General features: G+C 42.2%; 1 protein-coding gene across 1 annotated transcript in view; it reads right to left on the reverse strand.

Annotated features, from left to right (window-relative positions):
• Positions 1 to 304: 304 nt before the first annotated feature.
• The window catches only part of Pax3 (paired box 3), a 94,814-nt gene continuing 67,406 nt past the window's right edge, over positions 305 to 27,712 (reverse strand). Inside the window, exons 6-9 of the mRNA XM_052749257.1 lie at positions 19,737 to 19,902; positions 18,492 to 18,706; positions 907 to 1,153; positions 305 to 415 (exon numbers count right to left, since the gene is read on the reverse strand). Of these exons, the coding sequence (XP_052605217.1) occupies positions 381 to 415; positions 907 to 1,153; positions 18,492 to 18,706; positions 19,737 to 19,902 (663 nt within the window). The 3' untranslated portion in view covers positions 305 to 380. The remainder of the gene's footprint in view (positions 416 to 906; positions 1,154 to 18,491; positions 18,707 to 19,736; positions 19,903 to 27,712) is intronic.

Raw genomic sequence — 27,712 nt, forward strand, 5'->3', positions numbered from 1 at the left:
CACACACGGAATGTTTTAGCGTCTTGATCAAAACGAAGAGTTGGGACCATTTTGACGTGCAGCCAGCTTGTGCCGCTGCCTTTAACTGGTGCATTTCGTAGCTGTGGGGTCTTTCTCATCTCCACTGCTTTTTGTCCACTACGTTCAAAGAACCTGAAACCAACTACTGGAGAAAGGAAATCAATCTCTTTTGTCTCCACCTCCCCCAAAGGCTGACTTTTTTTTAATGTTATTTTATTTATTTATTTTTGTTTGGTTTTTTTTTTTTTTTGCTTTTGTTTTTTGTTTTTTTGTTTTTTTTGTTTTTCTGAGAAGATTCTTCATGTCTAGTCTGTGGAGGCCGGAAACAGGGCCAGTTTAGCTCCAAGTGGACAGTTCACTTACGCAATATCTGGCTTGAGATAATGAAAGGCACCTGTAAGGAAACACACGCAGCTTTTTAGGTCACGCTGGGACAATTCACAGTTAGGGGCAAGATCAGCTACAGGCTGACAATGTCATATTTAATACCACGGTATCAAAGGATCGAGACTAATATTTTTATTCCTGAGACAAGTTTGACACAACTCTGTGTCCCGGGCTTATCCCCATATGATCCTGGCGCTGACCTCATTAAGAACATGTGTTTCTAATGCCAGAGGTTATTTCATTTTGGCCAACCTCTGTGTTTTACCCTACTGACAATCCGGCTTTACGTCCCAGCAATTAATAACTGCAAGATGTTATTGACATCAGTTAAGAAAATAATTACACCAGGGAGCCTGAGCTGCAGCAATCAGCTGGCTTTGCCACAGAACTGATACTGGGATGAAAGGCTTAACCATGCTTCCAGTTCCCCTTTCTCAGACAAGAGGTGATCTCTCTCCCTTCCAGGAGGAACTACCCCCTAGAACGTCCAAGGCTTACTTTGTCCATACTGCCCATACTGGTAGCCTGTGACAGGGTCCATACTGTAGCCTGTGGTGCTATAGGTCGGAGGACAATAGGGCTGAGAAGTGGGCAGACTGTCCACATTCTTCATGTGTTCCAGTCTCTGACTGCAGCTGGCTGACACCGTGGTCGTGGGTTCCAGTCCCCCAGTGAGAGGGGAGAGAGCGTAGTCGGTCTGAGGCTGGTGCGGTACCCCACCGTGGTTGGTCAGAAGTCCCATTACCTGCAATAACAGGGCAGATTGGAAGAAGTTAAAAGTGTGGGCAGAAACAGATGGCAGCCCAGAGCCATCGCGAGACCTGGAAAGACCAACTTTTATGTCTTTGGGAATCTGCTGAGGAGCCAGCCGTTCTGAGGACTTTGACCTCGATTCAAAGTGGCAGCCACATGACCTCACCCAACGATAACATCTGACTGCAGTTTCAGAAAAAAGGAAGGGGAGGGAGAAGGAAGAGAAGGAAGGAGAAGAGGAAGACAGAGAAGGAGAGATTACCCCACGTCCGCTGTGATAGCATCAGACTGTAATTTCAAAGAAAAGAAGCGACAGAGAGACTGAGACATTATATCAATCTATACAGAAAAGCTCCTAATATAATACATCTGGATACCCAAGTGATTGTGTGTGTGTATGTGTGTGTGTGTGTGTGTGTGAGAGAGAGAGAGAGAGAGAGAGTGCTTGCACATGTGTGCATGTGTGTGCCTGTACATATGTGTGCATGTGTGTTTCTGGGGATTGGATTAAGGGACTTACACATGCTAAGCAAGTACTCTACCACACAGCTACATCCCCAGCCATGCAATTAAAAAGTCACTTGCACATATTAGAGTGTGCATATGCACATATGCATGCATGTACATGTGTATATGTGTGTATGTATATATGTGTGTAAATATATACACGTGTGCACATATGTGCATGTGTACATTTGTATATATCTGTTCATGTGTATATATGTATATAAATGTGTATACATGTTCATGCATATACATACGTGTTCGTGCATATATATGCATTGTGTACATGTATATAATGTGTATGTGTATGTACCTCTGTGTGTGTGTGTGTGTGTGTGTGTGTGTGTGTGTGTGTGTGTGTGAATTAGAAGATAGGGCTGAAGATGTAACTCTGTGGTAAAGTGTTTGTCTGACATGGAGTAAGCCCTGAGTTTGGCCCATACCCCATCCCCAGCACTGGAAAAAATAAAAACCAAATAAATCTAAGCCAAATTTTTGTATACGTATCCTGAAACCTCCATTTTTTTTTCATCCTGTTCCCTTTCAAAGCATCTTCTCTTTGGTCCATCAGTCAGCAACTAGAGATCATTCCCCCTCCCGAGTGTTCCCCGTGTTCCCTTGTGTTTCCCTCATTACGTCCACTACACAATCTCACTTTTCCACTTTGATTTGTGAGACATGAGAGCCGGGACACCTGCTGCCTTCCTGCCCCACGCTGCTTAAGCAAGTGGTACCAAACAAATGGCCAAACATTCTTCAGGCAGGCAGGCATGGTGGCTAGGGTCCACAGTCCAAGCACTCAGAAGCTGAGGCAAAAGGATTTTGCCCCGAGTTGGAGGCTGACCTTTGCTACAATGCAAGATCCTGTCTCAAAAAGCCAAAGCAAATCCTATCCACGTCTTCCTTCTCAGACTCATAGTTTCCACATAAGAAGTGTTAGAAAGGACACACGTGAGGTGTTCTAGGGCTATAAATGACCCCAGAGAATAGGACACCTTAACAAACAGTCATCACAGGACAAAACCTCTCAGATCAGACCCAGGAAACTTTTCCCAAACTCACATGTGCTGGCCCTTCCAACCCTTTCAACATGGACTGTCAGTGGGTAATTAATTGAAAACTAGAAAATGTCCACACTCATGAGAGAAAGTGACTTTCCCCAAAAAGTAACTGCAGAAGAAGTCTACTAGTGGGTGAAGAAACCCACATACACAAAGAAAAACAGTCATCCTAAAAAAGCATTTAAGTGAGTCACCCCACAGCTGCACAGCACTCCATCGAGGTCCTGCAGAAATAAACCCAGACCGCAGTCCTCTGCGCTAAGCGCTAAGTTCCATTTACAGGCAGGCAACAGGCTCCTGGATGGAAGGGCTCCATCACTGTGGTGTAGGAAGCTAGTCATACACCCCCATAAAGCTTTCTTACTCTGATTGGAAAACAAGATCCCATAACTTCCTTGGGGGAAAGTTTGCACAACCTTAGAAGTAAACAAAATCCTAACAAAGTTTTAAACAGATCCATCTTCAGTGAGCCACAAGACACCATCCCAGAGAGGTGCTTACTGCCTTTCTCTCCACCCAAAAGGTCACTCCGCTCCCTGTCCTTCTTTCAATGACTAATAGGAACTCATAGAAGGCAGACGAGAACAGGCAAAGCAGCACAGTAAATCCAAATTTTGAAAACTATCCGAGGGATCTAAATTTGTTGGAGCTATATAGCAAAGTGTGAAAAAAAAAACACTAACAGAAAATTTAGTCATCAGTAGCCAAGCATAGCTTTATTGGGGATTGCAAGCAAGTGACCTTAACAAAATGAAGTACGAATCAATAAGATCACAGCTACAGGAAGACCGTCGCTAGAGCATGGCCTCTGGTGGGATCCTGCCCAACACCGTTGATAAGTTAATTTCATTTGAAAGTTTTGTATGTAACCAAGATACATGTATTTGTATGTATTTAAATTATTTCCTGGATGCCTACTACCTCCAGGGATCCTCCTCCTCTTCTTCCTCCTCCTCTTCCTCCTCTTCCTCCTCTTCCTCTCCCCCCTCCTTCCCTCCTCCTCCTTCCATTGAGTCTGTATAGATAATTTTACAGTGTGTCCTTGGAAAATTCACCAACTTTCATTGATACGCTAATTTACAAAATACCTTATTTCAATCCAAATTAGGAGTGTGTGTTTTTTAAAGTCTTTAAAATATAATTTACAGCTGGGTGTCGTAGACACAAGGCTGTAATCCCAGCAGTTGGGAGGTGGAGGCAGAAGAATCAGGAGTTTACGGCTATCTCAGTCACACAGTGAGTTTGAGAGCAGCCTGGGATATGTGAGACTTATCTGGAAGAAAGAAGGAGTAGCGATTACTCAGTACTTAGCAAGCACACTCCTTTCAACTCAGGAAGTACATCTTGATGAGCTGACCCGATGACGAGAACAGACAGCCCTGTTACTGGTGTGAAGGAAGAAAGAGAATTTAAAACCAGTTGTCCACGGTCCCTTTCATCTCCTGAGGCAGCCCCACAGAATGCGTTGTGACACTGTGGTCCTCACGTCTTAAGGACTGGAGAGCAAAGCGTGGTGACACAGGCCTAAAATCCTGGCTCTTGGAAGGCTGAGGCAGGAAGACTGTGAGATTCAAGGCAGCCTGAGCTACCTAGAGAACCCATTCTCCAAAGAGGAGAAGGAAAACCAAGAGGAGGGTGAGTCAGGAGAAGGAGGAAAGAAAGACTAATAAATCATTATCATGTTTTTGTCTCAATAATTTGTGTGTGTGTGTGTGTGTGTGTGTGTGTGTGTGTGTGTGTCTGTGTACCTGCGTGTCTGTGTCTGTGTGTCTGTCTGTCTCTGTATATGTGTGTGTGTGTGTGTGTGTGTGTTTTGGTTTTTTGAGACAATTTCTCTGTGTAATCTTGGCGCTGTCCTGGAACTTACTCTGTAGACCAGGCTGGCCTCAAACTCAGAGAGATCTGACTGCCTCTGTCTTCCGAGTGCTGGGATTAAAGGTGTGTGCCGCCACCACCTGACTGTCTCAATAATTCATAATGAAAAAAATGTAAATACACCACTTTAATAACATGTCATTTAAAAATTTAAAAAGGCCGGGAGGTGGTGGTGCATGCCTTTAATCCCAGCACTTGGGAGGCAGAGGCAGGTGGATCTCTGTGAGTTCAAGGCTAGCCTGGTCTACAGAGCAAGTTCCAGGACAGGCTCCAAAAGCTACACAGAGAAACCCTGTCTAAAAAAACAAAAAACAAAAAAATAAAATTAAATTAAATTAAAATTAAAAAAGAAATCTGTCGGGGAGGTGAACATATCGCTGGGAACAGCATTACTTTCCCTTGACATAATTCAAAAACCTCAAATCTCTGTGGAAGGGTCCTATTACGCTTTTAAGTATGTTTCTTTAAAAGCTATTTTATGCTTCATGTGGTTCAAAGGAAACTACGGAAACATCTTCTTATGCACAAGAAGTTAGTAAATAAGCGTCTTAGCCCTCCCCCAGCACGATCATGGAATGCCATGCAGTGCTAGTCTGTCTAAGAACATCGCCACTGTTTCTCCCATCATGCTTTTCCTACAGCAATTGCTTGTTCAAAGCCGAAAATAAAATCTTCATTTGTTGTAAAAAGTTCCTATACTCCTCCCTTTTACCATTAATAATCTATGTCTACTACAAGGCTGGCTTTAAAAAAAAAAAAATATGGAGGGGGGAGGACAATTGCTTTGTTTTCAAAAATAATTTCAAAGAAAACAATTTCAAAGCTGCTCCATTCTGCCTCCCAGATACTGACCACATTTTTAGGAAATGACAGGTAAGTGAGGGAGATTAACAAGGAAGAAGAGGGGTTTCCTTAGGTAAATAAAGGTTCTATCCTATTGGGCAAAGATGAGGGTCTATTTGACTGTTTGGGGGCCTAGATATTGAAATACACATTATATTTGTATGTGTGTACAATGTGCATGCAAGAACATGCATATGTATGGTGCAGGGTGATGGGAGTGTGCCACAGCATGGCTGTGGAGGTCAGAGGACAACTTGCAGGAGTCAATTATCTCCTTGCACCATGTCCAATCTGGGGATGAAATTCAGGGCATCGGCCTTGGTGGCAAGCATCTTTACTCTTTGAGCCATCCCGCTGGCCCACAACTCTTTAAGTCCAGTTACATAAAACGCCTAATCAGAGTTATCTGAACAAAACATTCCATTAAGCACATTTCTGAATGGCCCCTCCAGTGTTGCCAGGGCTCTACCTCCAACCTGTTTCACAGGTGACCTTTAAAAACAAATCCAAAACCTTGCAGTTCTGTGCTCACACGACTTCCGCCCGCTCTCCCATCACCGCTCTATTAGAGACATTTTCTGAAGATCTCTTTCAGCTCATTCTCAAGTTTCAGGATTCTGAATGGGTTGTTTACATCTTGATTGGAAGATTACATGGTTCAGGAGAGACCAACTCTTTACAATGGCTTCATGCCACATTTCTCTTGAATTAATTTCCCTATTGTAAGATTAAATATAAAAGATAAAAAAAAAAAAACTGTGAGCCAAATTAAGATTTACATTTAAAACGATGTGTCTGGAAAATATTTGCCTTGGCACAAACATTATGGCTTTGCCGTCCCTCCCTCAAAAGTGCTGAGCTTATCAGAAATCTAAAATGACTAAGCAAATTAGGGCGCATGCAGAGGCACTTCTTTTCGCCTTAGGAGGAATCCATGTTTGTGTCTTCCTCCTCCTTCTTATTCTCAAGTAATCAGATATTCCTCTGACTTAGCACCTAACAACACACATTAAGTTAATTTAAAAAAAAAAGCTTTAGTGAATTGGTTGTATATGATATGATGCACAGGGCTGTTTAGTTAGTGAGTTTGTTAATTCTCCTGTCTTTCCCTCCAAAAGTCTACTGACTACACATTTTTAAGAAGTGATTTATTTTCAAAGTCAAACCAAAAACAAACAAAAAAATCAAGTGTCTATTGATCATCTTTTGTCAATGCAGGTATCCCTGGAATCCATTAATGGTTAAATCTTAGCAAGTATACCTCTGAGGCTGAAAAACTTCAATTTTAAACGATGCACAGGTCTCTGAAAATGTCTCTTCAGATTCAAATGCCTTAGGAATGATTCTGCAATTGATTAGCATCTAAATAATTAGATTTGGGGTCCTGTCTGTTTGAAAGCTGTAAGAAAGAGGGAAGTTGCCTACAGGCAGGAGTTTCTCTTGAGGTCTGTGTGGTGACCTTCTCACCCATCAGGAGAGTTAGGCAAAGGGCCAGGAGGGCTTTCACACAACCAGAGAGAGAAGCATGCAACCTGCCTAGCCAAGGAAGTCCTATTTTTTAAGTTTTAGCTCACATGTTACAAGTAGCAATGTTTAATGCTGGGTGAAACGGAGAATGAGTGCCAGACACGTGTGGCTCCCGTGCTGCGCAGACTTCCAAGTTTCATTTGCAAAGTGCACGGTAAGAACCGTCCCGAGTAAACTTGAACTTCTGTGCTGAGACCAAACACAGAAATCACATCCAGTTTCTGAATTCTTTTCAGTACCTGTTACTCAGCAGAGCTAAGTGATTAGCTTGACAGCCAAGAACTTTTTATTATTATTATTATTATTATTATTATTATTATTATTATTATTATTATTACCACCTTTGGTTTTTATTGTTGTTTTGATTTTGAAAGGCTAGGGATCAAATCTAGAGCCTTATATATGCTGAGCTATCTCCTCAGCCAAGCAAATCTCTTTAAGGACTAATGAATGAAATATAAATCGAGGCAAATCGCCTAGAAATGACTTGTAAGAGGTGCAGACAAACACATATATGCCTATGTATGATGCTAGCTTACTTCTAGCCAATGATGAACTGTCATGCCATGTCTACCTATCATCAAAAAAGTAAATAAATTCCATTAAGAAGAAATTCGGTCTACCTAGATGAAAAAGTCAGCTTGTTAAACACAACAGATACTCGGACCCACCATGGACATAATAAAATTCTCATATGTTTTAATTCATTTACGCATGCCTGCATTTAATATGCTTTGGGACCATGTCTATAATTAATATGATTTATGAGAAAGGAACACTTCAATATTGGGGGATAAGGCACACTCTTTTTTTCCTTCTATGAATGAAAAATATAACAAAATAGCTCAAGGAAAAATTGTCGGCCCATAGCGTATTACGGTGGACTGACAGAGCCCTGAGTAAACTTGGGAAGTTAATGATATCCTCTTATCTGACCCTGACACATTCGCAGCATGTAATTTACAGAAGCTCTGTCCAGGGAATCTTGACAAATGTTCCTGAGGATGTCAGGGCAATGTTCCATTCTAATGCAAAACAGATGTGGGTCAGACACCCTCATTCATCACTTACAGCGGAGTCTCCAGCCCTTTCCACGAGGAATGGCATTACCTGCTGTTAACTACTCTCCTTTCAGGAACTTTCTCACAATCACAGTAGCCCTCTAAAGAGTGTGTACTCAAACCCACGACCACTTCAGCAACCTGTCTGAGAACACGACTATGGAAAATCAAACATACATCAGCTTTAGTCCGTGACTGCTTTGGGATATGTTTGCTAAATGCTAATTGACCCTTTGGGACTTAGAATTCTGACTCTAGAAAGGAAAATCTCTATGCTTGGGCATCCTTCAGTGCTTTAATGAGATGGCATTTTGGAATGTCTCTCTAATTTCCTATAGACTAAACCTGCATTTAAGGAAGTGCAGGGCAGACCCACCCTGATAAGCATCTACCCAGGCAAACTTCAGCTCACCCTAACTGCATACACAGCTCAATCTGAGACTCACAAATAACTTCCAATAAACTAGAAACCCACACTGCCTCCTTGCAATGAGTCCAATCCCAGCTTCTCAGAGAAAGGAAGTGGGATATAGTGCATTCCCTTTTCCCTAAAATTCTTCCCTCCACCCAGAGTTCAGACAAGATGGAGGATGGTTTGAAATCTAGTGGTTTTAATCTTGGGTTCTGTTTCGATCAGGGAATTACACCCAAACCACAGCCAAGTGACTAACAAGGACCTCTTTCTTCCCTTTGTCTCTTTATCTGCCCTAACTAAACATTAGTAGTTAGTTTTTAGCCTTTTCTTTAAAAGTAGTCATCCTCCCACCCACCCCCAAGTTCTTATATAGAGGACTGAGAACATATGGAGGTAGAGGCCACATCCAACATTAACTAAAAACACTTACCCACCTGTGCAAAAGTGAACCATTTTAAAGATAAATGGACCATGAGTTGGGTCTCCACCTGTGATATCAATCATTCATTACTTCCTAGGAAATGTTCCCTTAAACATTGTTAGTTTGGTATTCAACAAGTTATAAATAAAGTCATGTGGCATTCACAGAGGCTAAAATAAGAAATCCTGCCTGAGAATCAGAGAAGAGTTGACCCTGAGTGGGAAGTTTTCCACAAAGGCAACCAGGGAAGGGAACAGCTCCACAGGGGCCATGTATGAATCTCAGATTATACTAGATTAAGTAGAACTTTGCAAGTGCAAGCTGTTTTAATGGCACATGAGTATTTTGTGAGAAAGGAAAAAAAAAAAGAACCATTATTTCTTTAAAAGAAACCTCTGTTAGTTCAGCACTAAAGACTGGCTGCACAGTGTCTCATGACTGCTATGGGATGTCTTTCTGTATGCTGTGAATATGTGTTGCTCCCATTGGCTAATAAATAAAACTGTTTTGGCCTATGGCAAGGCAGCTTAGAGGCAGGTGGGAAATTGAAGCAGAGATACAGAGAGAAGAAAGGAAAGGAGAGAGAGACATTTAGCAGCCGCCCAAGGAGCAGCAAGATGCCAGCAGATCAGTAACGCCATGGCAATATGGCAAAACATAGATTAATAGAAATGGGTTAATTTAAGATGAAAGAGCTAGCTAGCAAGAAACCTGCCATAGGCCATGCAGTTTGTAAATAATATTAAGCCTCTGAGTGGTTATTTTGTAAGCGGCTGCAGGACTGCGGGGCAGGGCGGGACCAGGGGACCAGGTGGGACCCGAGAAACTTACCCCTACACTACACATGACGAAAGAAAAAAAAATTCCCTGCAGTCTAGAAATACTAACTTGTGACTCCACAAAGCACACCATATATGAATGCACACAGGTGTGTCGATACATGTGTATTCTCCTGCACGTAGAGACCAGAGGTTGATGTAGAGTGTATTCCTTGGTCACTCTCCACCTTATTTTTGAGACATGGTAACTTGTGGACCTGAAGCTCACAGATTGAACTAGGCTATCTGGATGGCCTGCAAACCCCAGTGACCCTCTAGTCTCCACTTTCCCAGCAGCACTAGAGCGACAGACATATGCTGTAGTGCCTAGCTCTTAACTCGAGTCCACACACTTGAACAGCAAGCACTTTACCAACTGAGCCATCTGCCCATCTCCAGAACGCACAATCTCCTACATTAAGTGAAAGAAGCCCGACTCCCCACATTCTCAATTACATGTGGAAGCTCAAAAGTTCATCTAAAAAGTAAAAAGAACAGAAAGAATGGCATTTTCAGAAAGGCATGGGAGAAAGGGCAGGGAGACACAGGGGTGCAGACAGGATGGATTATGGGTCCACAGGTCCAATTTGATATAAAAAGTAACAGAATGCTCTAGAGCACAGCAGAGTGATTATGATTGTCAATAAATAACTGAATATTTCAAAGCTAGATGTCCCTGATTCAAAGAAATGGTATGTTGGAGTGTCAGAAAACCAGTTACCCTAATTTAAGTACTACACATTCTCTATGTATTGAAGGGCCACATAGTACCTCATAAATATATTTAGAGAGAGAGAGAGAGAGAGAGAAATATAAATATGCTTTTCCAATGGTGCCATCTTAAAAGGTCTCCTAGCTAGATACCTCTTCCATTCGTCATTGGGACACTGCAACCAGAAGTCTCAGAAATTCCAGTTTGCCAACCCCAACCTGAATGCCAAGAGCAATTTTTAAATATTGTACTCTACACTGAAAAATATACACCTCTGATGAAACCCAGACAGATTCTTTGGGGGAGAGAGAGAAAAAAAAAAAAACCAAAAAACAAAAAACAGTACATAACTAATGACTGAATCAAGTCTTCTGTGTTTGCAGCACAGAGCATACATTCAGCCCATAATTGAATAAATATGCAAGTATTCAGATTTCTCTAGATATTGCCATTTTGCAAATGCAGTAATAAATTAAAAGCTTTACATCGCATTCCAACCGCATATAAAGAGTTGATTCAGACCATAGGCCTTGTGTGAGAACCTAGCCTGGCTCTTCTGGATACTGCTGACTACAAGGACAAACTTTTTATTCTAGTAGCTTAGTTATAAACGAAGAAATCACACTCAATTTTTCTTTTCCTCTTCAGTGGCTAGAGGAATTCAAATGAGCCTAAAAGACCACAGGCCGTTGTCTAAGTTGTCTGATGTACAGAAGGACAGAGCTGACAGAATTGCTGTTTAAATCAACTCGGCAGACACACAAAGATGAACTCAGCAGAGAATAGGTTTGCCTGTGGCTCTCTTCAGGATGCTGATGCTGTCACGGACTGCTGTGCCCTCTCTGTGTATGGAAAGGAGATTTGGGCCAACTCGTTGTTGCTCTTACAACTCTCCAAATACACATAAGTCAAGGGGTCACAACTAGAGTCATCATAAGCCAGGGTGTCCTCATGTTTTCAAGGGTAGAGACCTCAGCCTGTACAGCAAAACTCAAGGCACCAGGTCAGTGGCAGCCTGTGTGGATTCAACAAAGGAATTAACAGAAGTGTATTCACGATGAAGCAGAAGCCCCTCACCCCTCAGCAGAATACGGCCTGCTGGAAATATACAAATGACCCAGAGCTCTTCTGATGTAGCTGGAACAGGCTCATTTATGATCATAAACACGCCTTGAGTACTTCGTAAACACATGGGGCTCCACAAGCCCTGGGAATGGGCTCATGGGCCGCTTTGGAAAAGAACCAGAAAGAGGTGGGGGCTTTGGGGAGACAGCCCCTTTCATCCGGAACGTGTCTCCATCCCAGCTTTGTTTGACACCCAACAAATCTCTTTAATCAAAATCACCCCTCTTTCTTCCACGGATGAGTTTCTGGGAAGTGTGAAGGAAGGAATTGGCTCCTTTGGGAACTGAGTTAGTGTAGCAGACCACCTGCTTGTCTGGTTCTTCAAGGCAATAAAAGGTGAGCTGAGGGTATGGGATCTGTGCGTCAAATGTGCGAAACAAATGGCTTATTAATAATACTAGCCTCAAATAGCTTCTCAAATAGTGTGTACCCAAAATGTCCCGTGGCGGGGAGGGGCATGACAGCTCTCTTGAAATGAGAGCTGATTATACCACCAAATCAAACCTTCCTGTGTTTACCTGAAATAACAGCGCAAAAATGGAGGGGCACAAAGAAATATCCATGCATGATAATAAAGATTTTCATTAACACAGATGAAACAGAAAAGCAACCCATTGTAACTATCTTTAATAGTTTGTTTTAATGGCCATCATCATCCATCAGTATACGAAGCTCGTCCGTGGCAAGTTCTTCCTTAGATCTTAATGAACAAGCCACCACCATCCTGCCCTGCTGCTAAAGACTGTGAGATCATGATTAACTCTGTGGTCAAAAGAAAAATACAAGCAAAATCAAAAGCAGTCTCAACTTTAATGTATACATATTAACACTTAGCTGCTTCACCTTAGTAAGTTTCAGCATTAAGAAATGTTTGTCAAAAGAAACTGTATCGCACGATTGAAATCTAATTTGAAATGGGACCAGGAGAGTCTAATACATATATGCATGAAATGGAGAAACCGCCTAATAAGCATAGCTGACACAAAATATGCAATTTACATACATTACACACTAATAATCTCAGTTTTAATACTCTTCTTTAAAAGCAACTAGATGGGTATTTGAGGTAAAGGCTTTCTTTTGTGAACTGTGAATAAGAGCGGAAGTCGATGCTGGCATCTTACACTGTCAGTTGCCATCTCATTAGCACAGAGACCCAGCCAGTGTTTCTGGTTACATTTCAGGCCTGGGATCTCAACACTACAAAGTGTGTGATAATTCAACCAGACTGAGATGGATGATCAACAGATCTGATGAGCTCCACAGACCGACCCTCTCTTCCGGAAGCGCTGAGTGCCAAGAGGACATTCAAGCATTGTCAAGCTGCTTTACAATTCTTTACGAGAATTTTTCCCTCTTGGTAGATTAGGCGTGAAACAGGACAGGTGTAACGGTTATTTGATTACATCTTCCCCAAGACCTGGACAAAATTTGAAAGGCAGCCTCTGTGTGTAGCTTTGACCTCAGGATTTGTTACTAACAGTTAAAAGTTCTCTAAAACAAAATCTTTTCTTTTTCTTTTCTTCTTTTTTTTTGTAATTTAAGCCTGTTTTCTTATTTTGCCATTGGTTTCACTCATGAGCAAGAATGAAACCCTGCCTGTCTGTTCTAAACATAAAATGTGCTCATAATGACCCAGATTTATACCAAATGTAGGTTTAAGTGTTGCTGAATTGAGTGGGTCTCAAAATGTATGGCCTCTGGAGCTGCAAACAGGACTTCCTCCTTTTAAAAAAGGAGGGGCTTTAAACTGAGTGTAGGAAAGCCTCTTGCACATCAAATGGCTCCATAGGAAAGAAAAAAACCTCAATGATACAAGAGTAAATGAATCAAAACCATATGGATCAAATGTTCCCTAAAATACACAGTTTGAAAAATTAAGGCGAAAAAGTACTTGGCAAAAATGTGTTTTAGGTTTTACCAAACCCAAAACATTTGAAGAATCATTTGCAATTGTTGATGAACCCTAAATGCTGCCAAGTTGGCCCATTTTCATAGATGACAGAGCATCGAGAATTTCCCCAGACCCCCTGTAACCCAGTGATAGGGCATTTCACTCAAGAGCTTGTTGGAAGCTGTCGACAAATCCTGCAAAGTTTATAGAAATAGGTGGAGGTGGGGCATGAAATTATGCAAGTTTGTTAATCTAATTGCCCATGTTGGGGGTGTTGGCTATGTGTGTTTTGGGGGTGGGGAAGCACTCAGGGTAGTATTTCATGCAAAGGAAAGTTAATTAAAAGAACATGGGCCACATGTTAATGAGCCTCATGTCTTGAGCGTGTGGTAACATTTCCTTGCAATCCAACTTCCAAGTCAGTGTCCTCTGTCTCGACCACATGTGCATAAGATACTGAAGACTGGAAGTGGAAGGATATCAACGATCTGTGTGTATATGAGGTCTGTATTGTCCAAAGGTTTCTGCTACCGGGGAAACTCCTCACTAGGGTGAGTTGGGTGGTCTTCTTGGGGTAAACTGGAGCCTCATTCTGAGCTCTATCTCCTGGAAAGGTTAAATATATCAGACAGCTATTCAGAAGGTAGGAAATATTGAGGTTTTAACCTGCCCTGCCCCTGTCCATCTCTGAGATTCTTGCCTCCAGTGTCCTGACAGATCCAACCTTTGCTAGCAAAGGGGAGGCCAGCCCTCCATTTGTGATACCATTTGACCGGGCTCACAGGACAAGCAGGTCAAGGGCAGTGGCAGAGACTTGTAACAAAAATGTGGGACTCATGTTCCAAGAAGAATAACAAGGGGAGGGCAGATAGAGAGAGAGTGGGTGTCATTTGGCAAATGATATGTCTATGCATCAGTTCCTTATCAAAAAACTAGAAATCAACCAATCACAGTGGCTCACACCTATATTTCCAGCAATGGAAGACTGAGGGAGAAAGATTGCTACAAATCCTAGGCCCACCTGGTATAGAGTGAGACCTTGTGTCAAGAGAGGAAAAAAAAAGCAATGAAATGAAAAACAAATATAAGACTAGAAAATCTCATTATGCATTGGTTCTCATACATTTTATTCCCTGCCAGTTTGAATAGTCAACAATGTGCCAACGTCAGTGATACTGGAGAAAAAGTCAAATAAAATACACAAATATTTTAAATATGCCAAACAGACTCTACGGAAGAGAGCTACAATGAATTGGCCACAATAATTCAAAAGAACATACCATCAGATGGAAAAATCTATACACTATAATCTATCTTAATTTTCAGAAAAACTAAAGATGTAAAAAGAACCCAGAGTCAATGTACAAAAATGTCATGAGTGGTTGTCCTGAAAAAACTTCCCTACCGTCAGCATGGAATGTTTGTAATACTGTCAGAAATTAAAAGATGAATGAAAATCAGCCAGGCTTATCAAAAAAAAAATTCTAAATTAACCTAAACTTAAAACATAAATTCAGGGGCTGGAGAGAAGGCTCAGCAGTTATGAGCACTGACTGTTCTTGCAGGGGACCTGGGTTTGTCTTCCAGCATCCACATGGTGACTCACCAATGTCTGTTACTCCAGTTCCAGCTGATCCAACACCCTTTTCTGACCTCTGCAGACACCAGGAATGCACATGGTGCACATACAGCCATGCAGGCAAAACACTCATGCACATAAAATAAAATGAATAAATCTAAAACCAAAAACTAAATCCACTGAAAAACTAAAAGCTTAGAAAACTAGTCTCTTTTGTTATTTTCAAATGTGACTAAAATCTTGTCTCCACTTTGTTTTGAAGTGTGCTTTCTTTCCACTCAACTATAGACTAGCTCCTAAGCCAAGCAGCCAGGAATCCCAGATTCTAAGTCGAACCCCTTACACTAATGGTGGGTTCCAACCTCTGGTCCTGCCACTGAACTGCCTGCTCAAAGGTGACGAGACAGAGGGGAGGAGGGGGAAGGGCCAGTGGCGAACCAGAGAAGTGACAGTCACACCAGTTCTGTTCTTCAGATCCCATGATCCAGTCCATGTGTCAATAATGGGGTCTCCGTAAATCTGACACTTTGGGACCATCACTATCTCCTCATTTCCGCTCAGGTACAGTTGAACCAAGTTGTTAGAACTGGGTTTGCCATAACTTTCTTTATATTAAGTTCTATTAAAGCCAGACAACCAAAACCTCAAGGGGCATTGCTGAGAAGCAATCCATCCAAAGGGCTGTAGAAATCTAGTAGTTCTAGCCCCAATTTTCTCCTCCATTATTTTATAGATATGCTTGGACCATGCAGATCCACACACTCCCTGGCCCATCCTCAACTTTGTCCGACAGACAGTACTCTCTCTTTCCTGACTCTTTGGGAATGCTGTAAGAACTAGGACAGCATGGAACCCTACTGGTGCTCTACAGTAGAAACACAAAAGACACTGTTTATTCACAAACATAAGTATGGAACTGATATAGTACGTCAGATGAAATAAAGAAATACAGGTGGGAAGTTGCCTGTGAGAGTTTTCCATTGCTAGATGTGAAATGACCCCACCCTGGCACCAACTCTGAAGTCACTGACAGTTGAAAACTGACAATTTTCTTGAAGGTGACCTTTAATGGCTGGAAGATCAATTTCTAATGCATCCTCTTAGGTAATACTGCTATAACATTATTCCCAGGCCATTGCATGCAAGAAACTAACCATTTCACATACAGAATTTGAATTCATGTTATTTTCATTACAACTCAAGAGAGTAAGGTTGGAAGACCTTCTGATGGAATCCTGCCTCTCACAGAAGCAGCTCCCATGGAAACTTTCAACCAAATCCATCCATTAAAAAAAAAAAACAACAACAACACTGTTCTCTGTGGGACTGGACAGATGGCTCAGAGGTTAAGAGCACTGGCTGCTCTTCCAGAGGACCCAGGTTCAATTCTCAGCACCCACATGCAGCTCACGCCTGCCTGTAACTCCTGTACCAGGGGATCTGACACCCTACACAGACATACATGCAGGCAAAACATCAGTGCACATAAAAATAAATAAAATGAGTGAAAACTAAGAAGCTGTTTTCTGGCCTCCAAGTGACTGATGATAAAACTTGCAGAACCTTTCCATGCTGCTTCTAAAGTCTGGAAGAAGTTTCTACACAAGGAATCTGAGTGCTACAAAGCTGGCTGTTCCAGCAGGAGCCTGTCACTGTCACTGTCACTGTAAAATCGCATCCCCAAATGCCAGGACTTAGAAATCAAAGGGGCTAAAAGTCCTGTAGGAAGTCCTCCATTGTTTTCATGTTGTTATTTTCCTGCTAAGGTTTAAAACCACCTCTCACTTCTTCTTCTTCTTCTTTTTTTTTTTTTAAGACCAGGATGTGCTATAGGAATCTATAAAACTTAATTACATTTACTGTTACAAAAAAGGATTTATGAACTCTTGCCTTGAGGCAGAAATGTTTATTTCATTGCCTTTACCATCCCAGTCTTTTCAACTCCTGTGGCTTTGAACTTCTCAGCTGCTAGGAGTTATCACCATTACACAGAGCCCGAGCGCTCCACTCCGAAGACGCATACCACAAGTTGAAGAAGCCAGGGAAGGCAAAGATATATGAGTCGTTATTTTGGCCACCCTTTGTGCCATTAAAATCTCATTTTCTGCCTATTAGAATACCCTCTCGGTGCTTAGGCAGCGGTGATAGCCCGTGATTAGTGTGTAATTGGGTATAATTGTCTTTTCATTTTCTATTTGTGTCATTCTAAGCCTCTCTCTGTTTTCCTACCCACCAAGAAGAAAAGAGAGGTAGAGGAAAGAGAAAGCTGTTAAAACTCTCGCTCCGGAGCCCCAAAGAGATCCTCGATTGCAATTATAGATTGCCATCCCTTTGTGACATTTCTCCGAATTTAGTGGGTGGCTCTCCTCGCCACCTGGGCCAACTGCTCTCTCTCTCTCTCTCTCTCTCTCTCTCTCTCTCTCTCTCTCTCTCTCTCTCTCTCTCTCTCTCTAATAAAATCAAGCTATCTGTATTTAAACAACTACTAATAACGTCAAGTTCAGACAGATGCCACATGTAGGAAATTTAACCATCCTTCTGACATGCAATTATCAGGGCAATTTATTAGTGTAATCCCCCAATGAAAGCTCATAGTCCAATGCAAATTACAAAAACAATTACACACGTCCAAATATTTATATAGTCCCAAAGACTAGCAATTCTCCTAATTTGTGTTCCAATACCTCATTCATTCCAGATTCTGCAGTCCTCAGCTGGGTCTCTCTCTCTTCTCTCTCTCTCTCTGTCTCTCTCTCTCTGTCTCTCTCTCTGTCTCTCTCTCTGTCTCTCTCTCTCTGTTTCTCTCTCTCTCTCTCTCTCTCTCTGTCTCTCTCTCTCTCTCTCTCTGTCTCTCTCTCTGTCTCTCTCTCTGTCTCTCTCTCTCTCTCTCTCTCTCTCCTCTCTCTCTCTCTCTCTCTCTCTCCCTGCTTCCTTCTCCTTCTCCTTTCCCCTCCTCCTCCCTCTTCTACTTTCCTGCTTCCCTCCTTCCCCTCCCCCCTCCCCCTCTTCACTTCCCCCTTCTCTCTCTCCACAGCTTTTTTTCTGCTTCCCCTCCAATGGTTATGGCAGAGCTTTTGGTGTTTTCTGATGAGGATTCTCCCTCAAAATTCTGTCAGCCGAGCAAATGCCATTTGAAACAGACAAACAAACAAAAACTGAAAGGAAAGAAACCCTGGCAAATTTGTAAGGCTTTCTCAACCAAAGCTCAGAGCTAAGGACAGGGAAGACATATGACAAGTGCCTTGACAGCTGACTATAAACACAGAGTGCCCATGATTGCATTCGAAGTCACTTGAATTGTAAGTCTAGGCTACAACGTTTGATGCCTCCAGTCGAAAGGGAAGAAGGAAAGGAAACTCGAAAACTGAAATCATGTGGCTTGTATAAAGAATACATTATGGTTTACATTTGGCAATTCATTATACCGCTGCCTCGGGGAATTGACGATTTGGTTCTGGTAACGGCAAATCATCTGTCTAGAAACACAGAACTGACCTGAGGTGAAAGGCCATTGCCAATGGCGGGGTTCATGGGGTTGGAGGGCCCCGACGGAGGCACAAAGCTGTCTGTATAGCTTGAAAATCCATGCCTGGTGCTGGGGAGGCAGTAGGCAGAGCTGCTGTCTGGGTTCGAAGGAATAGTGCTTTGGTGTACAGTGCTCGGTGGAAGTGGTTGAGGTCTGTGAACGGTGCTGCTGGGATCTGACACGGCTGAAAGGAGAAAGAGGCTCAACCATGACGCTCTCTGGTAGACCAGCAGAATGAGTGCACTGCAGAAGTTCCCGTTAGCAGTGACCTATTCGGTCAGATACTACGAGAACTCCAAGTGCACTTCCTACTGATCAGCTGTAGAGCCACACAACAAATACAGTTACATCTACCTTGGCATGTGTCTAAGCACATAACTATGTATAAACTCCCAGTTCACACTCACCTAGAATATGAGCACAGATACCACATTGGCAACACTAACAAGCCAATTTGGGTAGTGAACACAATGGCATCATTACAGGTACCAAATTTCTCATCAAATGTACTCTTTTTTTAAAAAAAAAAAAAAAGTTTATTTATTTGTATTTTACGTGCATTGTTTTGTGACTGCGTCAGATCTTGGAGTAACAGACAGCTGTAAGCTGCCATGTGGGTGCTGGGAATTGAACCCAGGTCCTCTGGAAGAGCAGCCAGTGCTCTTAACCACTGAGCCATCTCTCTAGCCCATCAAATGTACTTTTAAAGCACCAATGCATGAACAGAACATCAGAGTTCAGAGCATTGCAAACACTGTCTTCCACAGGCCCGAAAGAACATTCTTACAATTTAACATTATCCCATTTCCCTCTTGCCATAACAAATTACGACTTTATCAAAGCTCACATTCCCTGAATTACTGTTGCAACAAGTTATGATCCTAGAACCTCAGTTGATTGCAACCAGGGATATAAATACAGTGCTCAGGTTTTAACAAAAGCAGGGGGAAAATCCCATATTTCTTTGGGAAAGTTGCATTGTTTTTAAATAATGAAATAGTGTTACAGCACAGCACATTTTATCTAAAGAGCTTCAGATATAGCACAAGCTACTTCTGAGACATGGCAGGTATGCACGGGGAAAGCTGACGTCATATGATTGGCACACCAACAGCATCAATGTCAGCATAACAGGCAGAATTCACGGTGTAAAACAGCCAATGGGAAGCAATCGGGAGCTGCATCCTTATCACCCTGTTTTTCTTCCTAGATACCTTGCGGAATAGACGTGGGCTGGTAAGAGGTCTCCGACAGCTGGTATGTTGGCAAGGTCGGCATGGCGGTGGGAGGGAATCCCCCCGGAATGAGATGGTTGAAAGCCATCAGTTGATTGGCCCCAGCTTGCTTCCTCCATCTTGCACGGCGGTTGCTGAACCAGACCTATGGATTTAATTTAAAATTTGAGGATTTCACTGATGAAATAATAGTACATTCTTAATGAATTTTTCATGCTAAAACAGATTAAAGGGCCCTTACTGACAGGGCAAATACAGACAAGAGCCCCCTGTCTTCTGTCATATGTTGGGGAGAAAGGAGAGTTAAATGTCAGGGGTCAGGAAAGGGGCTGCAGGGACCCTATGTGGACTTGCATCAGTAAAGCTGGTAATGACCCTGGGCAGGGACTACTAAACAGGGTTCAGAAAAGTGAGCGTTCTTTACCGATGTCCTCAATGCCATTGCACCCTCATATCACAGCCTTCCAGGAAGTCCATGAGGCACTTGGACACCCCCAACACACCAACATTCATATATAGGGTGCGTGTCCTAAATTTGACCTTGCCAATTGCATACTCGAAGCCTTAGGCTTTATATTCATACCAGTCTATTTCTGTATGGCTATAATCAGTGTAAGTATAGGCCCTAGAGCAGTGGTTCTCTACCTTCTTAATACTGCAACCCTTTAATACAGTTCCTCATGTTGTGGTGACCCCCAACCATAAGATTATTTCATTGCGACTCCATAACTGTAATTTTGCTATGGTTGTGAATTGTAGTGTAAATATCTGTGCTTTCTGATGGCAAACCCTACGAAAGGATCATTTGAACCCCCCATAGTGGTCACGACCCACATGTTGAGAACCACTGTTCTAGAGAGTCACATGAGCTAAACATAAATTCATCCAAGTAGAGCCATTTTACTACCTTTTTCAAAGTGTGAAACATCACTCTGATTTCAATTAGAATAGCTGCCGATGAAGATCCCCAAAGAAAAAAAGGAAAGCATTTTGCAGTGAAAATCATTTCTTTTGGTACCTGTGTTATGCCCTGTGTTGAACACTATACTAATCACCTATATTCAGAAAAATCTGTTGGAAAATAATTTGTCTTCCAGTAATTCAAAATCCCAGTCTTCTTGTGTGTCAATGGAAAAGAGAAAAAGATACCAACCAGAAATATAACTGAATGTCTAACATGTTGAATGGTGTTATACAGGTTTTTAATAAACTTCAAGATCTTGCCCAACTGTGATTTAAATCTGCATCATTAAGATGTAAAACTTGGAGTAAATTTTCCAGGGCGTACACATAGGAGTCTTCTCTTGTGGTGTGGTAAATTCTATCAATCAAAAGTATTATCATCTTTATCGAAAGCTCACTGAAACTTAACATGGAGAAACACATAGCATTTAAGGTTGAAGGTTAGGAGGAGATAAGATGGGAGCTTGGCCTTCAGGCAACCTCCTTTATGGAGCCCAAAAGAATTTCTCACAGGACACAGAAGCTCCATGTTAGGAAATCAAGGAATCAGAAAAACTTTAGGTCGGGACAAAGTTTCTGCTCATTTTAAAAGTTGGATGTAATTGTCACAAGGATTATATCTCTAAATAAAGGCCACAGTAGAGAGTAGAAAGATGTGATCAGCTTGGCTAAGAAAAAAGAATCCGATAGGGAAAGTCCTTGCCTAGAATGTACATGGGAGATAATTTGCAAGAGTCCATTCCCTCCACTATATAGGTTCCAGGGGTTGAACTCAGGTCGTGATCAGGTTTGGTGGTACCTTTACACACTGAGCCATCTCACTAGTCCCAAATATTACCTTTTAATACTCCTTATGTTTCCAAGAGGAAAAGAAGGCAATCCAGTATTTTCCCGTGTTGATAAATAATTGAGTTTGAGCTTCACTTGGCTTAATAAATCACCGCCTGGTGTAGTGGAACCATGAACATTCTATTTCAAGCCTGCATTTGGTTATGTTTCTCCTTGGGAGTCTACACTAGTATGACTCCCAAAGGCATCATGGGAAGAAAATCAAGGAAGAGCTTGGCATCATCCATGTTATTGGAAGAGTCTAGGGGTGAGAATTCATGCCTGAAGGTACTTAACCTACCACCCACCCACTGCAGTCAAACTTTACACAACAAAGGGACAAGTTTAAAAGGCCCTCTGGTTCAGAAAAGGTTGGTCCATCACTTATATAAAATCAACTACATGCCACAGAATTCCAGATTTCTGTGCTACCCTGGGAAAAGTAAACTCCTAGATGTCCTAAGGTGACTTCATTCACGTATTCACGATCCTGAATTCCAGTGACCCCTCCATGAAGCACTCAGAAACCTGTACTTGGAGGTTGCTGAAGCATGTTGCCCAGCTCTCTACCCACTGCCTTCTATAAGCTTTAGATAAACAAGCCAACTTGGATTGACCAGAGTTGGCTCTGCCTGAGCTCCCCAAGAAGCTCAGGACACCACTGCTTCCTTCGAAGAGCATTCTACCAATACCACAGACCAAGGTTGAAAAGTAGAAGTCTAAAGCCACGCCTTTAATCTCAGGGAGACAGGAGCAGGTGGGTCTCTGTGAGTTCAAGGCCAGCTTGGTCTACAAAGTGAGTTCTGGGACAGCCAAAACTGTTTCGCAGAGAAACCCTATCCCCTCCCTGCTCCCCTAAAAAGAGAAAAGTAAAAGTTGTCTTTGCTCAAATAATGAACAAACACCACCACTTTTCACAATTACCTTCAAAAAACAGAATCCAAACAAAGTGGCTAAGGATTTGAAGTTTGTGCTCATTTTATTTTTCCAAACTGATACGACTAAGTATTTGAGAAGTAGCATAAACCCATGAGGGGTTTATTTTAAAATGTTTATTGCATGGTACCTTCTATAGCTACAATGTAAAAAAAAAAAAAATGACAGGAAGGAGCTAGGTGTATACCTCAGTGGTAAAGAATTTTCCTAGCATGTAAGAGGTCTCAGGTTCAAACTCAAGCATTACAATAAAAAAAAAAAAATCAGTAAAAATAGTTGAGATGCAAACCTTTACTAAAAAAAACAAACTTTCACCAGGAAGTTCAGGGTTCCCAAAGGAAATCATCCTGTTTCAACTGAAGCTCCCAATATCCAGAACGCTGTTCTAGAGAAAACCATGCCCAGTGAGGAATGAGCTGCTTGTCTCCGGCCATTTCATCAGAGGGTTTTAATGATCTAGCTAAGGCCAACCTTGGTGCTTCTAGCCCCACCCATGCCTGCCAGACACATTGCTAATGCTGAAAATGGGATTTAGCCTTTGCCTGGTGTTTTGAAACTCAGGAAGCATCTTCAATTTCCACTTGGAAAAAGAAAAGATGCCCTTGAAATGACCTTTATTTTAAATACCTTTGTCGACCAAACATGGGATATTGGAATGTTGTCATCACCCTATACTTAACTAAAGAAAAAAACAGTCCCTCTGCTCGGATACCTCTTATAACTCAGCATTGAATTATCAATCCCTAACAGGCAATCAACACATAACCTGCTATATCAGGTGAATGCAGGATACAGAATGGGTCCATCCCCAACAGGTTGAGAGACTTTATGACATGGTTACAATTCTTAGAAATGTCTCCTTGTTAGGGGCTGAAAGAATGTTAGGGGCTAAGATGTTTAGAGCACTGGCTGCTCTTCCAGAGGACCCGCGTGATGGCTCTCAACTGTCTGCAACTCCTACAGTTGTTGGGTGATCCAAACCCCTTTTCTGGGCTCCTCATGCACTGGATATACTCATGTGGTACACAGATACTCATGCAGGCCAAACACTCACACACATAAAAAAAAAGTATGTTATTGAAGAAATATCTCCATATTTTGAAAAGAGCAACCATAACAACACAAACAAACTGGCTTTTGATGTCCCAAGAATGTCTTTGCCAATAAGGCAGAAAGAACAAGGTTGACAAAGTCAGCTACGTATCTGTTAAGTGTGATTCTATAATCTCTAAGTCAATGTAATTTTACTCTCTCCACGGCACCTCTTCTGGCTTTCCCGTCACTGCCAACATGTTGAGCAAGTGAGGGCAGGAGGCGCGCATTGCTTGATGGTCTACTGTCATATACAGTTAACTGCCTGTAGTTGTCTGTATAATATCAAATATGTTAAATAGACCCCAAAGCAAGTTCTTATTTCAACTGATGACTAGCAGCCCGACTCATTTTCACCTGCCCAAAGTCTTTTCATTTTGCCATTGAGTCCATCAACAAAGTGATAGCTACATTTCTTTAAAAAAATAAAAATGACCTCCAAGTGGATTTCCACAATATTATAATATCCGCCGGTTACGTGGGGTAAAATTCAAACCATTCAAAAGTTCTCTATAATATCATGATAACCATGATGAGGAAAGGATAATGGGTTTCAAAATAAGAATACAATTTTCACAAAGTTTCCCTCTATGAGTGAAGTTGTTCAAACTCAACCCTGTATAACCTGGGGTGGGGAGAATTAGTACTTCCACGGTGAAAATGCTCTTTATTCAGCTAGGCACCACGTTGAGCAGTCGAAAGTCAAACCCTAGCTCCCCACCTGCCACTGCTTTGACCTTGACTGCTTTTCTTAGTGTCTGTGGAGTTCTGTTCTCTCGTTTGCTAAATGAGAGCTACACAAAACTACTACTGCAAGGCACTTCGGGGATCATTTAAGAAGACAATGTGGCAACGCACTTGAAAGGATGTGTAGGAGATATTAAGTGTTCAATAAATATGAGGTATTAAATGAAAAGCTCGTGTGGACGTTTCTGAGAAAACCTCATTAAAGCCTGGCTTGGTGTCCTCCACTCTGCAATCCACAGCCAGAGCCTTTGGTGGCAATGAGTAAACAGAGAAGTGCCCGCGGAACACCTCAAATAATTGAGAGCCAGGTTGACTTGAATGGTGGCTTAGGTCAAATTTGCTTCCAAGTTTCATGGATTAGTGCTAATTGTCCCGTGGTGTGAGCCTAATTTTACCCATCAATAAATTACTTGTTCACATTTTTTGGTTGGCCCTCACAGGCAGCCTAACCTACATTATTCCAGATGGGTTATTTCAAATGCAATTTGAAAAAAGAAAAAATGGGAAGGAAAACATAACACTCGATCCCCTGAAAGAGAATCCCACAGGATTGTAAAATGCTTCACTGAACACTCGCTTCTGTGATGCGTACTGCTAGCCGGCCAGGGAGAGTACAGGCCAAGGAGGTAACATCAGGACATACTGCTGCTTCCTCCGGACCCTCTCATGCACTCCATCTCCTGCCTCTTCCAACGCCCTGCTCTCCCCAGCATTGCCGCTACCCAGCGTTAGCCCTTGCATGGAGGGAGAGCAGGCGGAGGAGGGCTGCCAGGTTCTCACACGTGTGTCACAGGTCTGTGGACACATGCAAGCCATATCAAGAGCAGGGGCCTGTGGAGTGGCAGGGGACTATAATTTCATTCCATTCTGGAGTCAGGGTTTTCTGTACCTAGCCTACTTTCTAAACTGTAGAGGGATGTTAGGTGACTTTAAGATGCCTTTGGGCTTTCCTGAGAATCCCAGACTTCTAGTGCAGAAGGTCCTGAGAGATGGTGCTACCTAATAGTTTTTGTTTCCTTTTTCTTATTTTATTTTATTTTTTTTATTTTATTTTATTTTATTTTATTTATGTGCGGGGGTGTTCTGCCTGCCTGTGTATTTGTGTATTACATGTATGCCTGGTGCCCAAGGAAGCCAGAAGAGGGCATTGAATCACCTGGGACTGGAATTACAGATGGTTATGAGCTGCCATGTAGGTGTTGAGAATTGAACCAGGGTCCTCTGCAAGGGTACCAAGTGCTCATAACCACTGAACCATCTCTCCAGCTCCTCCTAGTAGTTTTCAGTTTGGGGATAAGGGAGAGATGATATTTGAAAATCTGAAATCCAGAGACACTGTCCCCGGCTAAAACTTGTGTAAACACACACACACACACACACACACACACACACACACACACACACACACACATACACAAGTACATCTCACGTTGCCCAGATCTTCTGAAATCTATCCATGATTACTCTGGTTGTCCTTGAATCCAGGCTGAGATCACCTGGTATAATTGACCCCATACTTTAAAAAAAAAAAAAAAAAGAAAGAAACTAAAGTCCAAGCTCAACAGAACACTCTTGGCAAACTGGGACCAAACGCTACACCTCCTATCTCCTGGTCAAATGCTCTTTCCACAGGTCACTGTCCTTTGTGTCTTCTCTCTTCTTGACAGTAAGAAACTAGCCTATTTTATTCTGAGATGAAATACTTACTAAATGTTTGCACGCTGTAAATATTTGCAAGTAATTCTGTCTCAATAAAACCTTCATGCTCTCATTATTTGCTTTTGAACAGCCACCCAAAGATTATTCAGCAACTAGTCTCTTTGTCTTTTTACCTGATTTCTCTTTCCTTCTTCCTCTTCTTCTGACAGTATTTCTAGATGGAGCCTTTGCTGCACCACAGAGAACCTTAGCTTGCTGTGCGCTCAGATTTGGCAGCGAGAAACACAAGTGTCCAAATGAATCTCTATGCAACCCTGACAGAGGTCTTTGTTTTTACAGCTTTAATTTCATCTCTATCCAGAAGAGACTGGAAATATTTTTCCTCAAATGGGTGAAACATGGAATGTAGACGTGGTTTGGGCTTTGAGGGTTTGAGGTTTGGTTTTTCCCAGGTGCCCCCAAATTAAAGTAACTCACACTCTCTGGCTATCATTCCAAGTGAGTTGACTTAGCTACCGCTTTCCCATCTCTTCCCGAGGACGCCAGCATTTTCTGCTGGCATTTTAATCAGTGATTAACTACTCCCTTTTTTTTCCTGCTGGGTTAAGTAAAAGATCCATATGCTGGTTGTTCTAGAGAATTTGTTAGCCTGTAGATCATAGCCTGGTGCAAGACATGATGTGTCTCAAGGGAACTAAAGAAGCCATAAGGAATGTAAAGAGTCACTGGGTTAAAGCCACATTAAGACAGCTGTTACATTAATGAGAGCCCTGCTTTGGAGGGGTGGTGACCATATAGAAAATATGAACCACTCTTTATTGGTTTGATCCCATGTCCTCTGAAAGTTAATAGGCTGTTATTATTGGGCTCTAGCCTTCACTGGGCCAGATGAGAATGATGGGTACTGTACAAGTTATGTGGGTTTGAAGCTGCCTCTGCCCCCTTCGTTTTGACAAAGGCAAGAATGAGAGAGAGCAAGGACGACCACGCTTCAGATTTTCATTCTTCTTTGTCTCATCATTCTAAAGGTTAGTTCTTAGTCATACTGCATTCAGAGCTGATTATGGATCGGTCTTTGGAACCCATCAGTACACAGGCTTGGCCAGCCATGAAGTGCAAGAGTCTTGCAATAGGGTGCACATTTACTGGTAAATCACTGGACCTCACTTTGCATTTAAACTGGGCAATCACGGGACTCTAACAGAAGCAAAATAGATGTGATATGGCCTTTTATGTATGTTATATCGGTGGTTGTAGCATTACAGCATAAGAGAACTATTGATGCCCTCAACCCATTTCACTAGGATACAGAGTAAAAGAATCCTGGTCCACGGCTAACGAAGATGGTTTCTGTCCTGTGCGGAGAGAAGCACTCTGTCCCAGTGAAATGGGTAGAAGAATTCAACTGTCCCGTTTTTTTTTCAGTGTGTGTGTGTGTGTGTGTGTGTGTGTGTGTCTGTCTGTCTGTCTGTCTGTCTGTCTGTGTAGTTCACATGGAGAAGAAGCCCATGCACCTGTGTTCCTGTACATGTGAAAGTCCAAGGTTGATGTTAGGAATCATCTTTGATCTTCTCTACCTCATCCATCAATCAAACCCAAAGCTGGTCAATAGGGCTAGTCTAGTGTTAGCCAGCTTTCTCTGGTGATGCCTTGTCTCCTCCCTCTGAGGCTGAAACTACAGACATGCAGTCATGCTCAACAGCATCTACGTGAGTTCTGGGGATCCTGGC

Source organism: Peromyscus californicus, unplaced genomic scaffold (genome assembly GCF_007827085.1).
Source record: "Peromyscus californicus insignis strain IS unplaced genomic scaffold, ASM782708v3 Scaffold_21__1_contigs__length_65335640, whole genome shotgun sequence".
Lineage (NCBI taxonomy): Eukaryota > Metazoa > Chordata > Mammalia > Rodentia > Cricetidae > Peromyscus > Peromyscus californicus.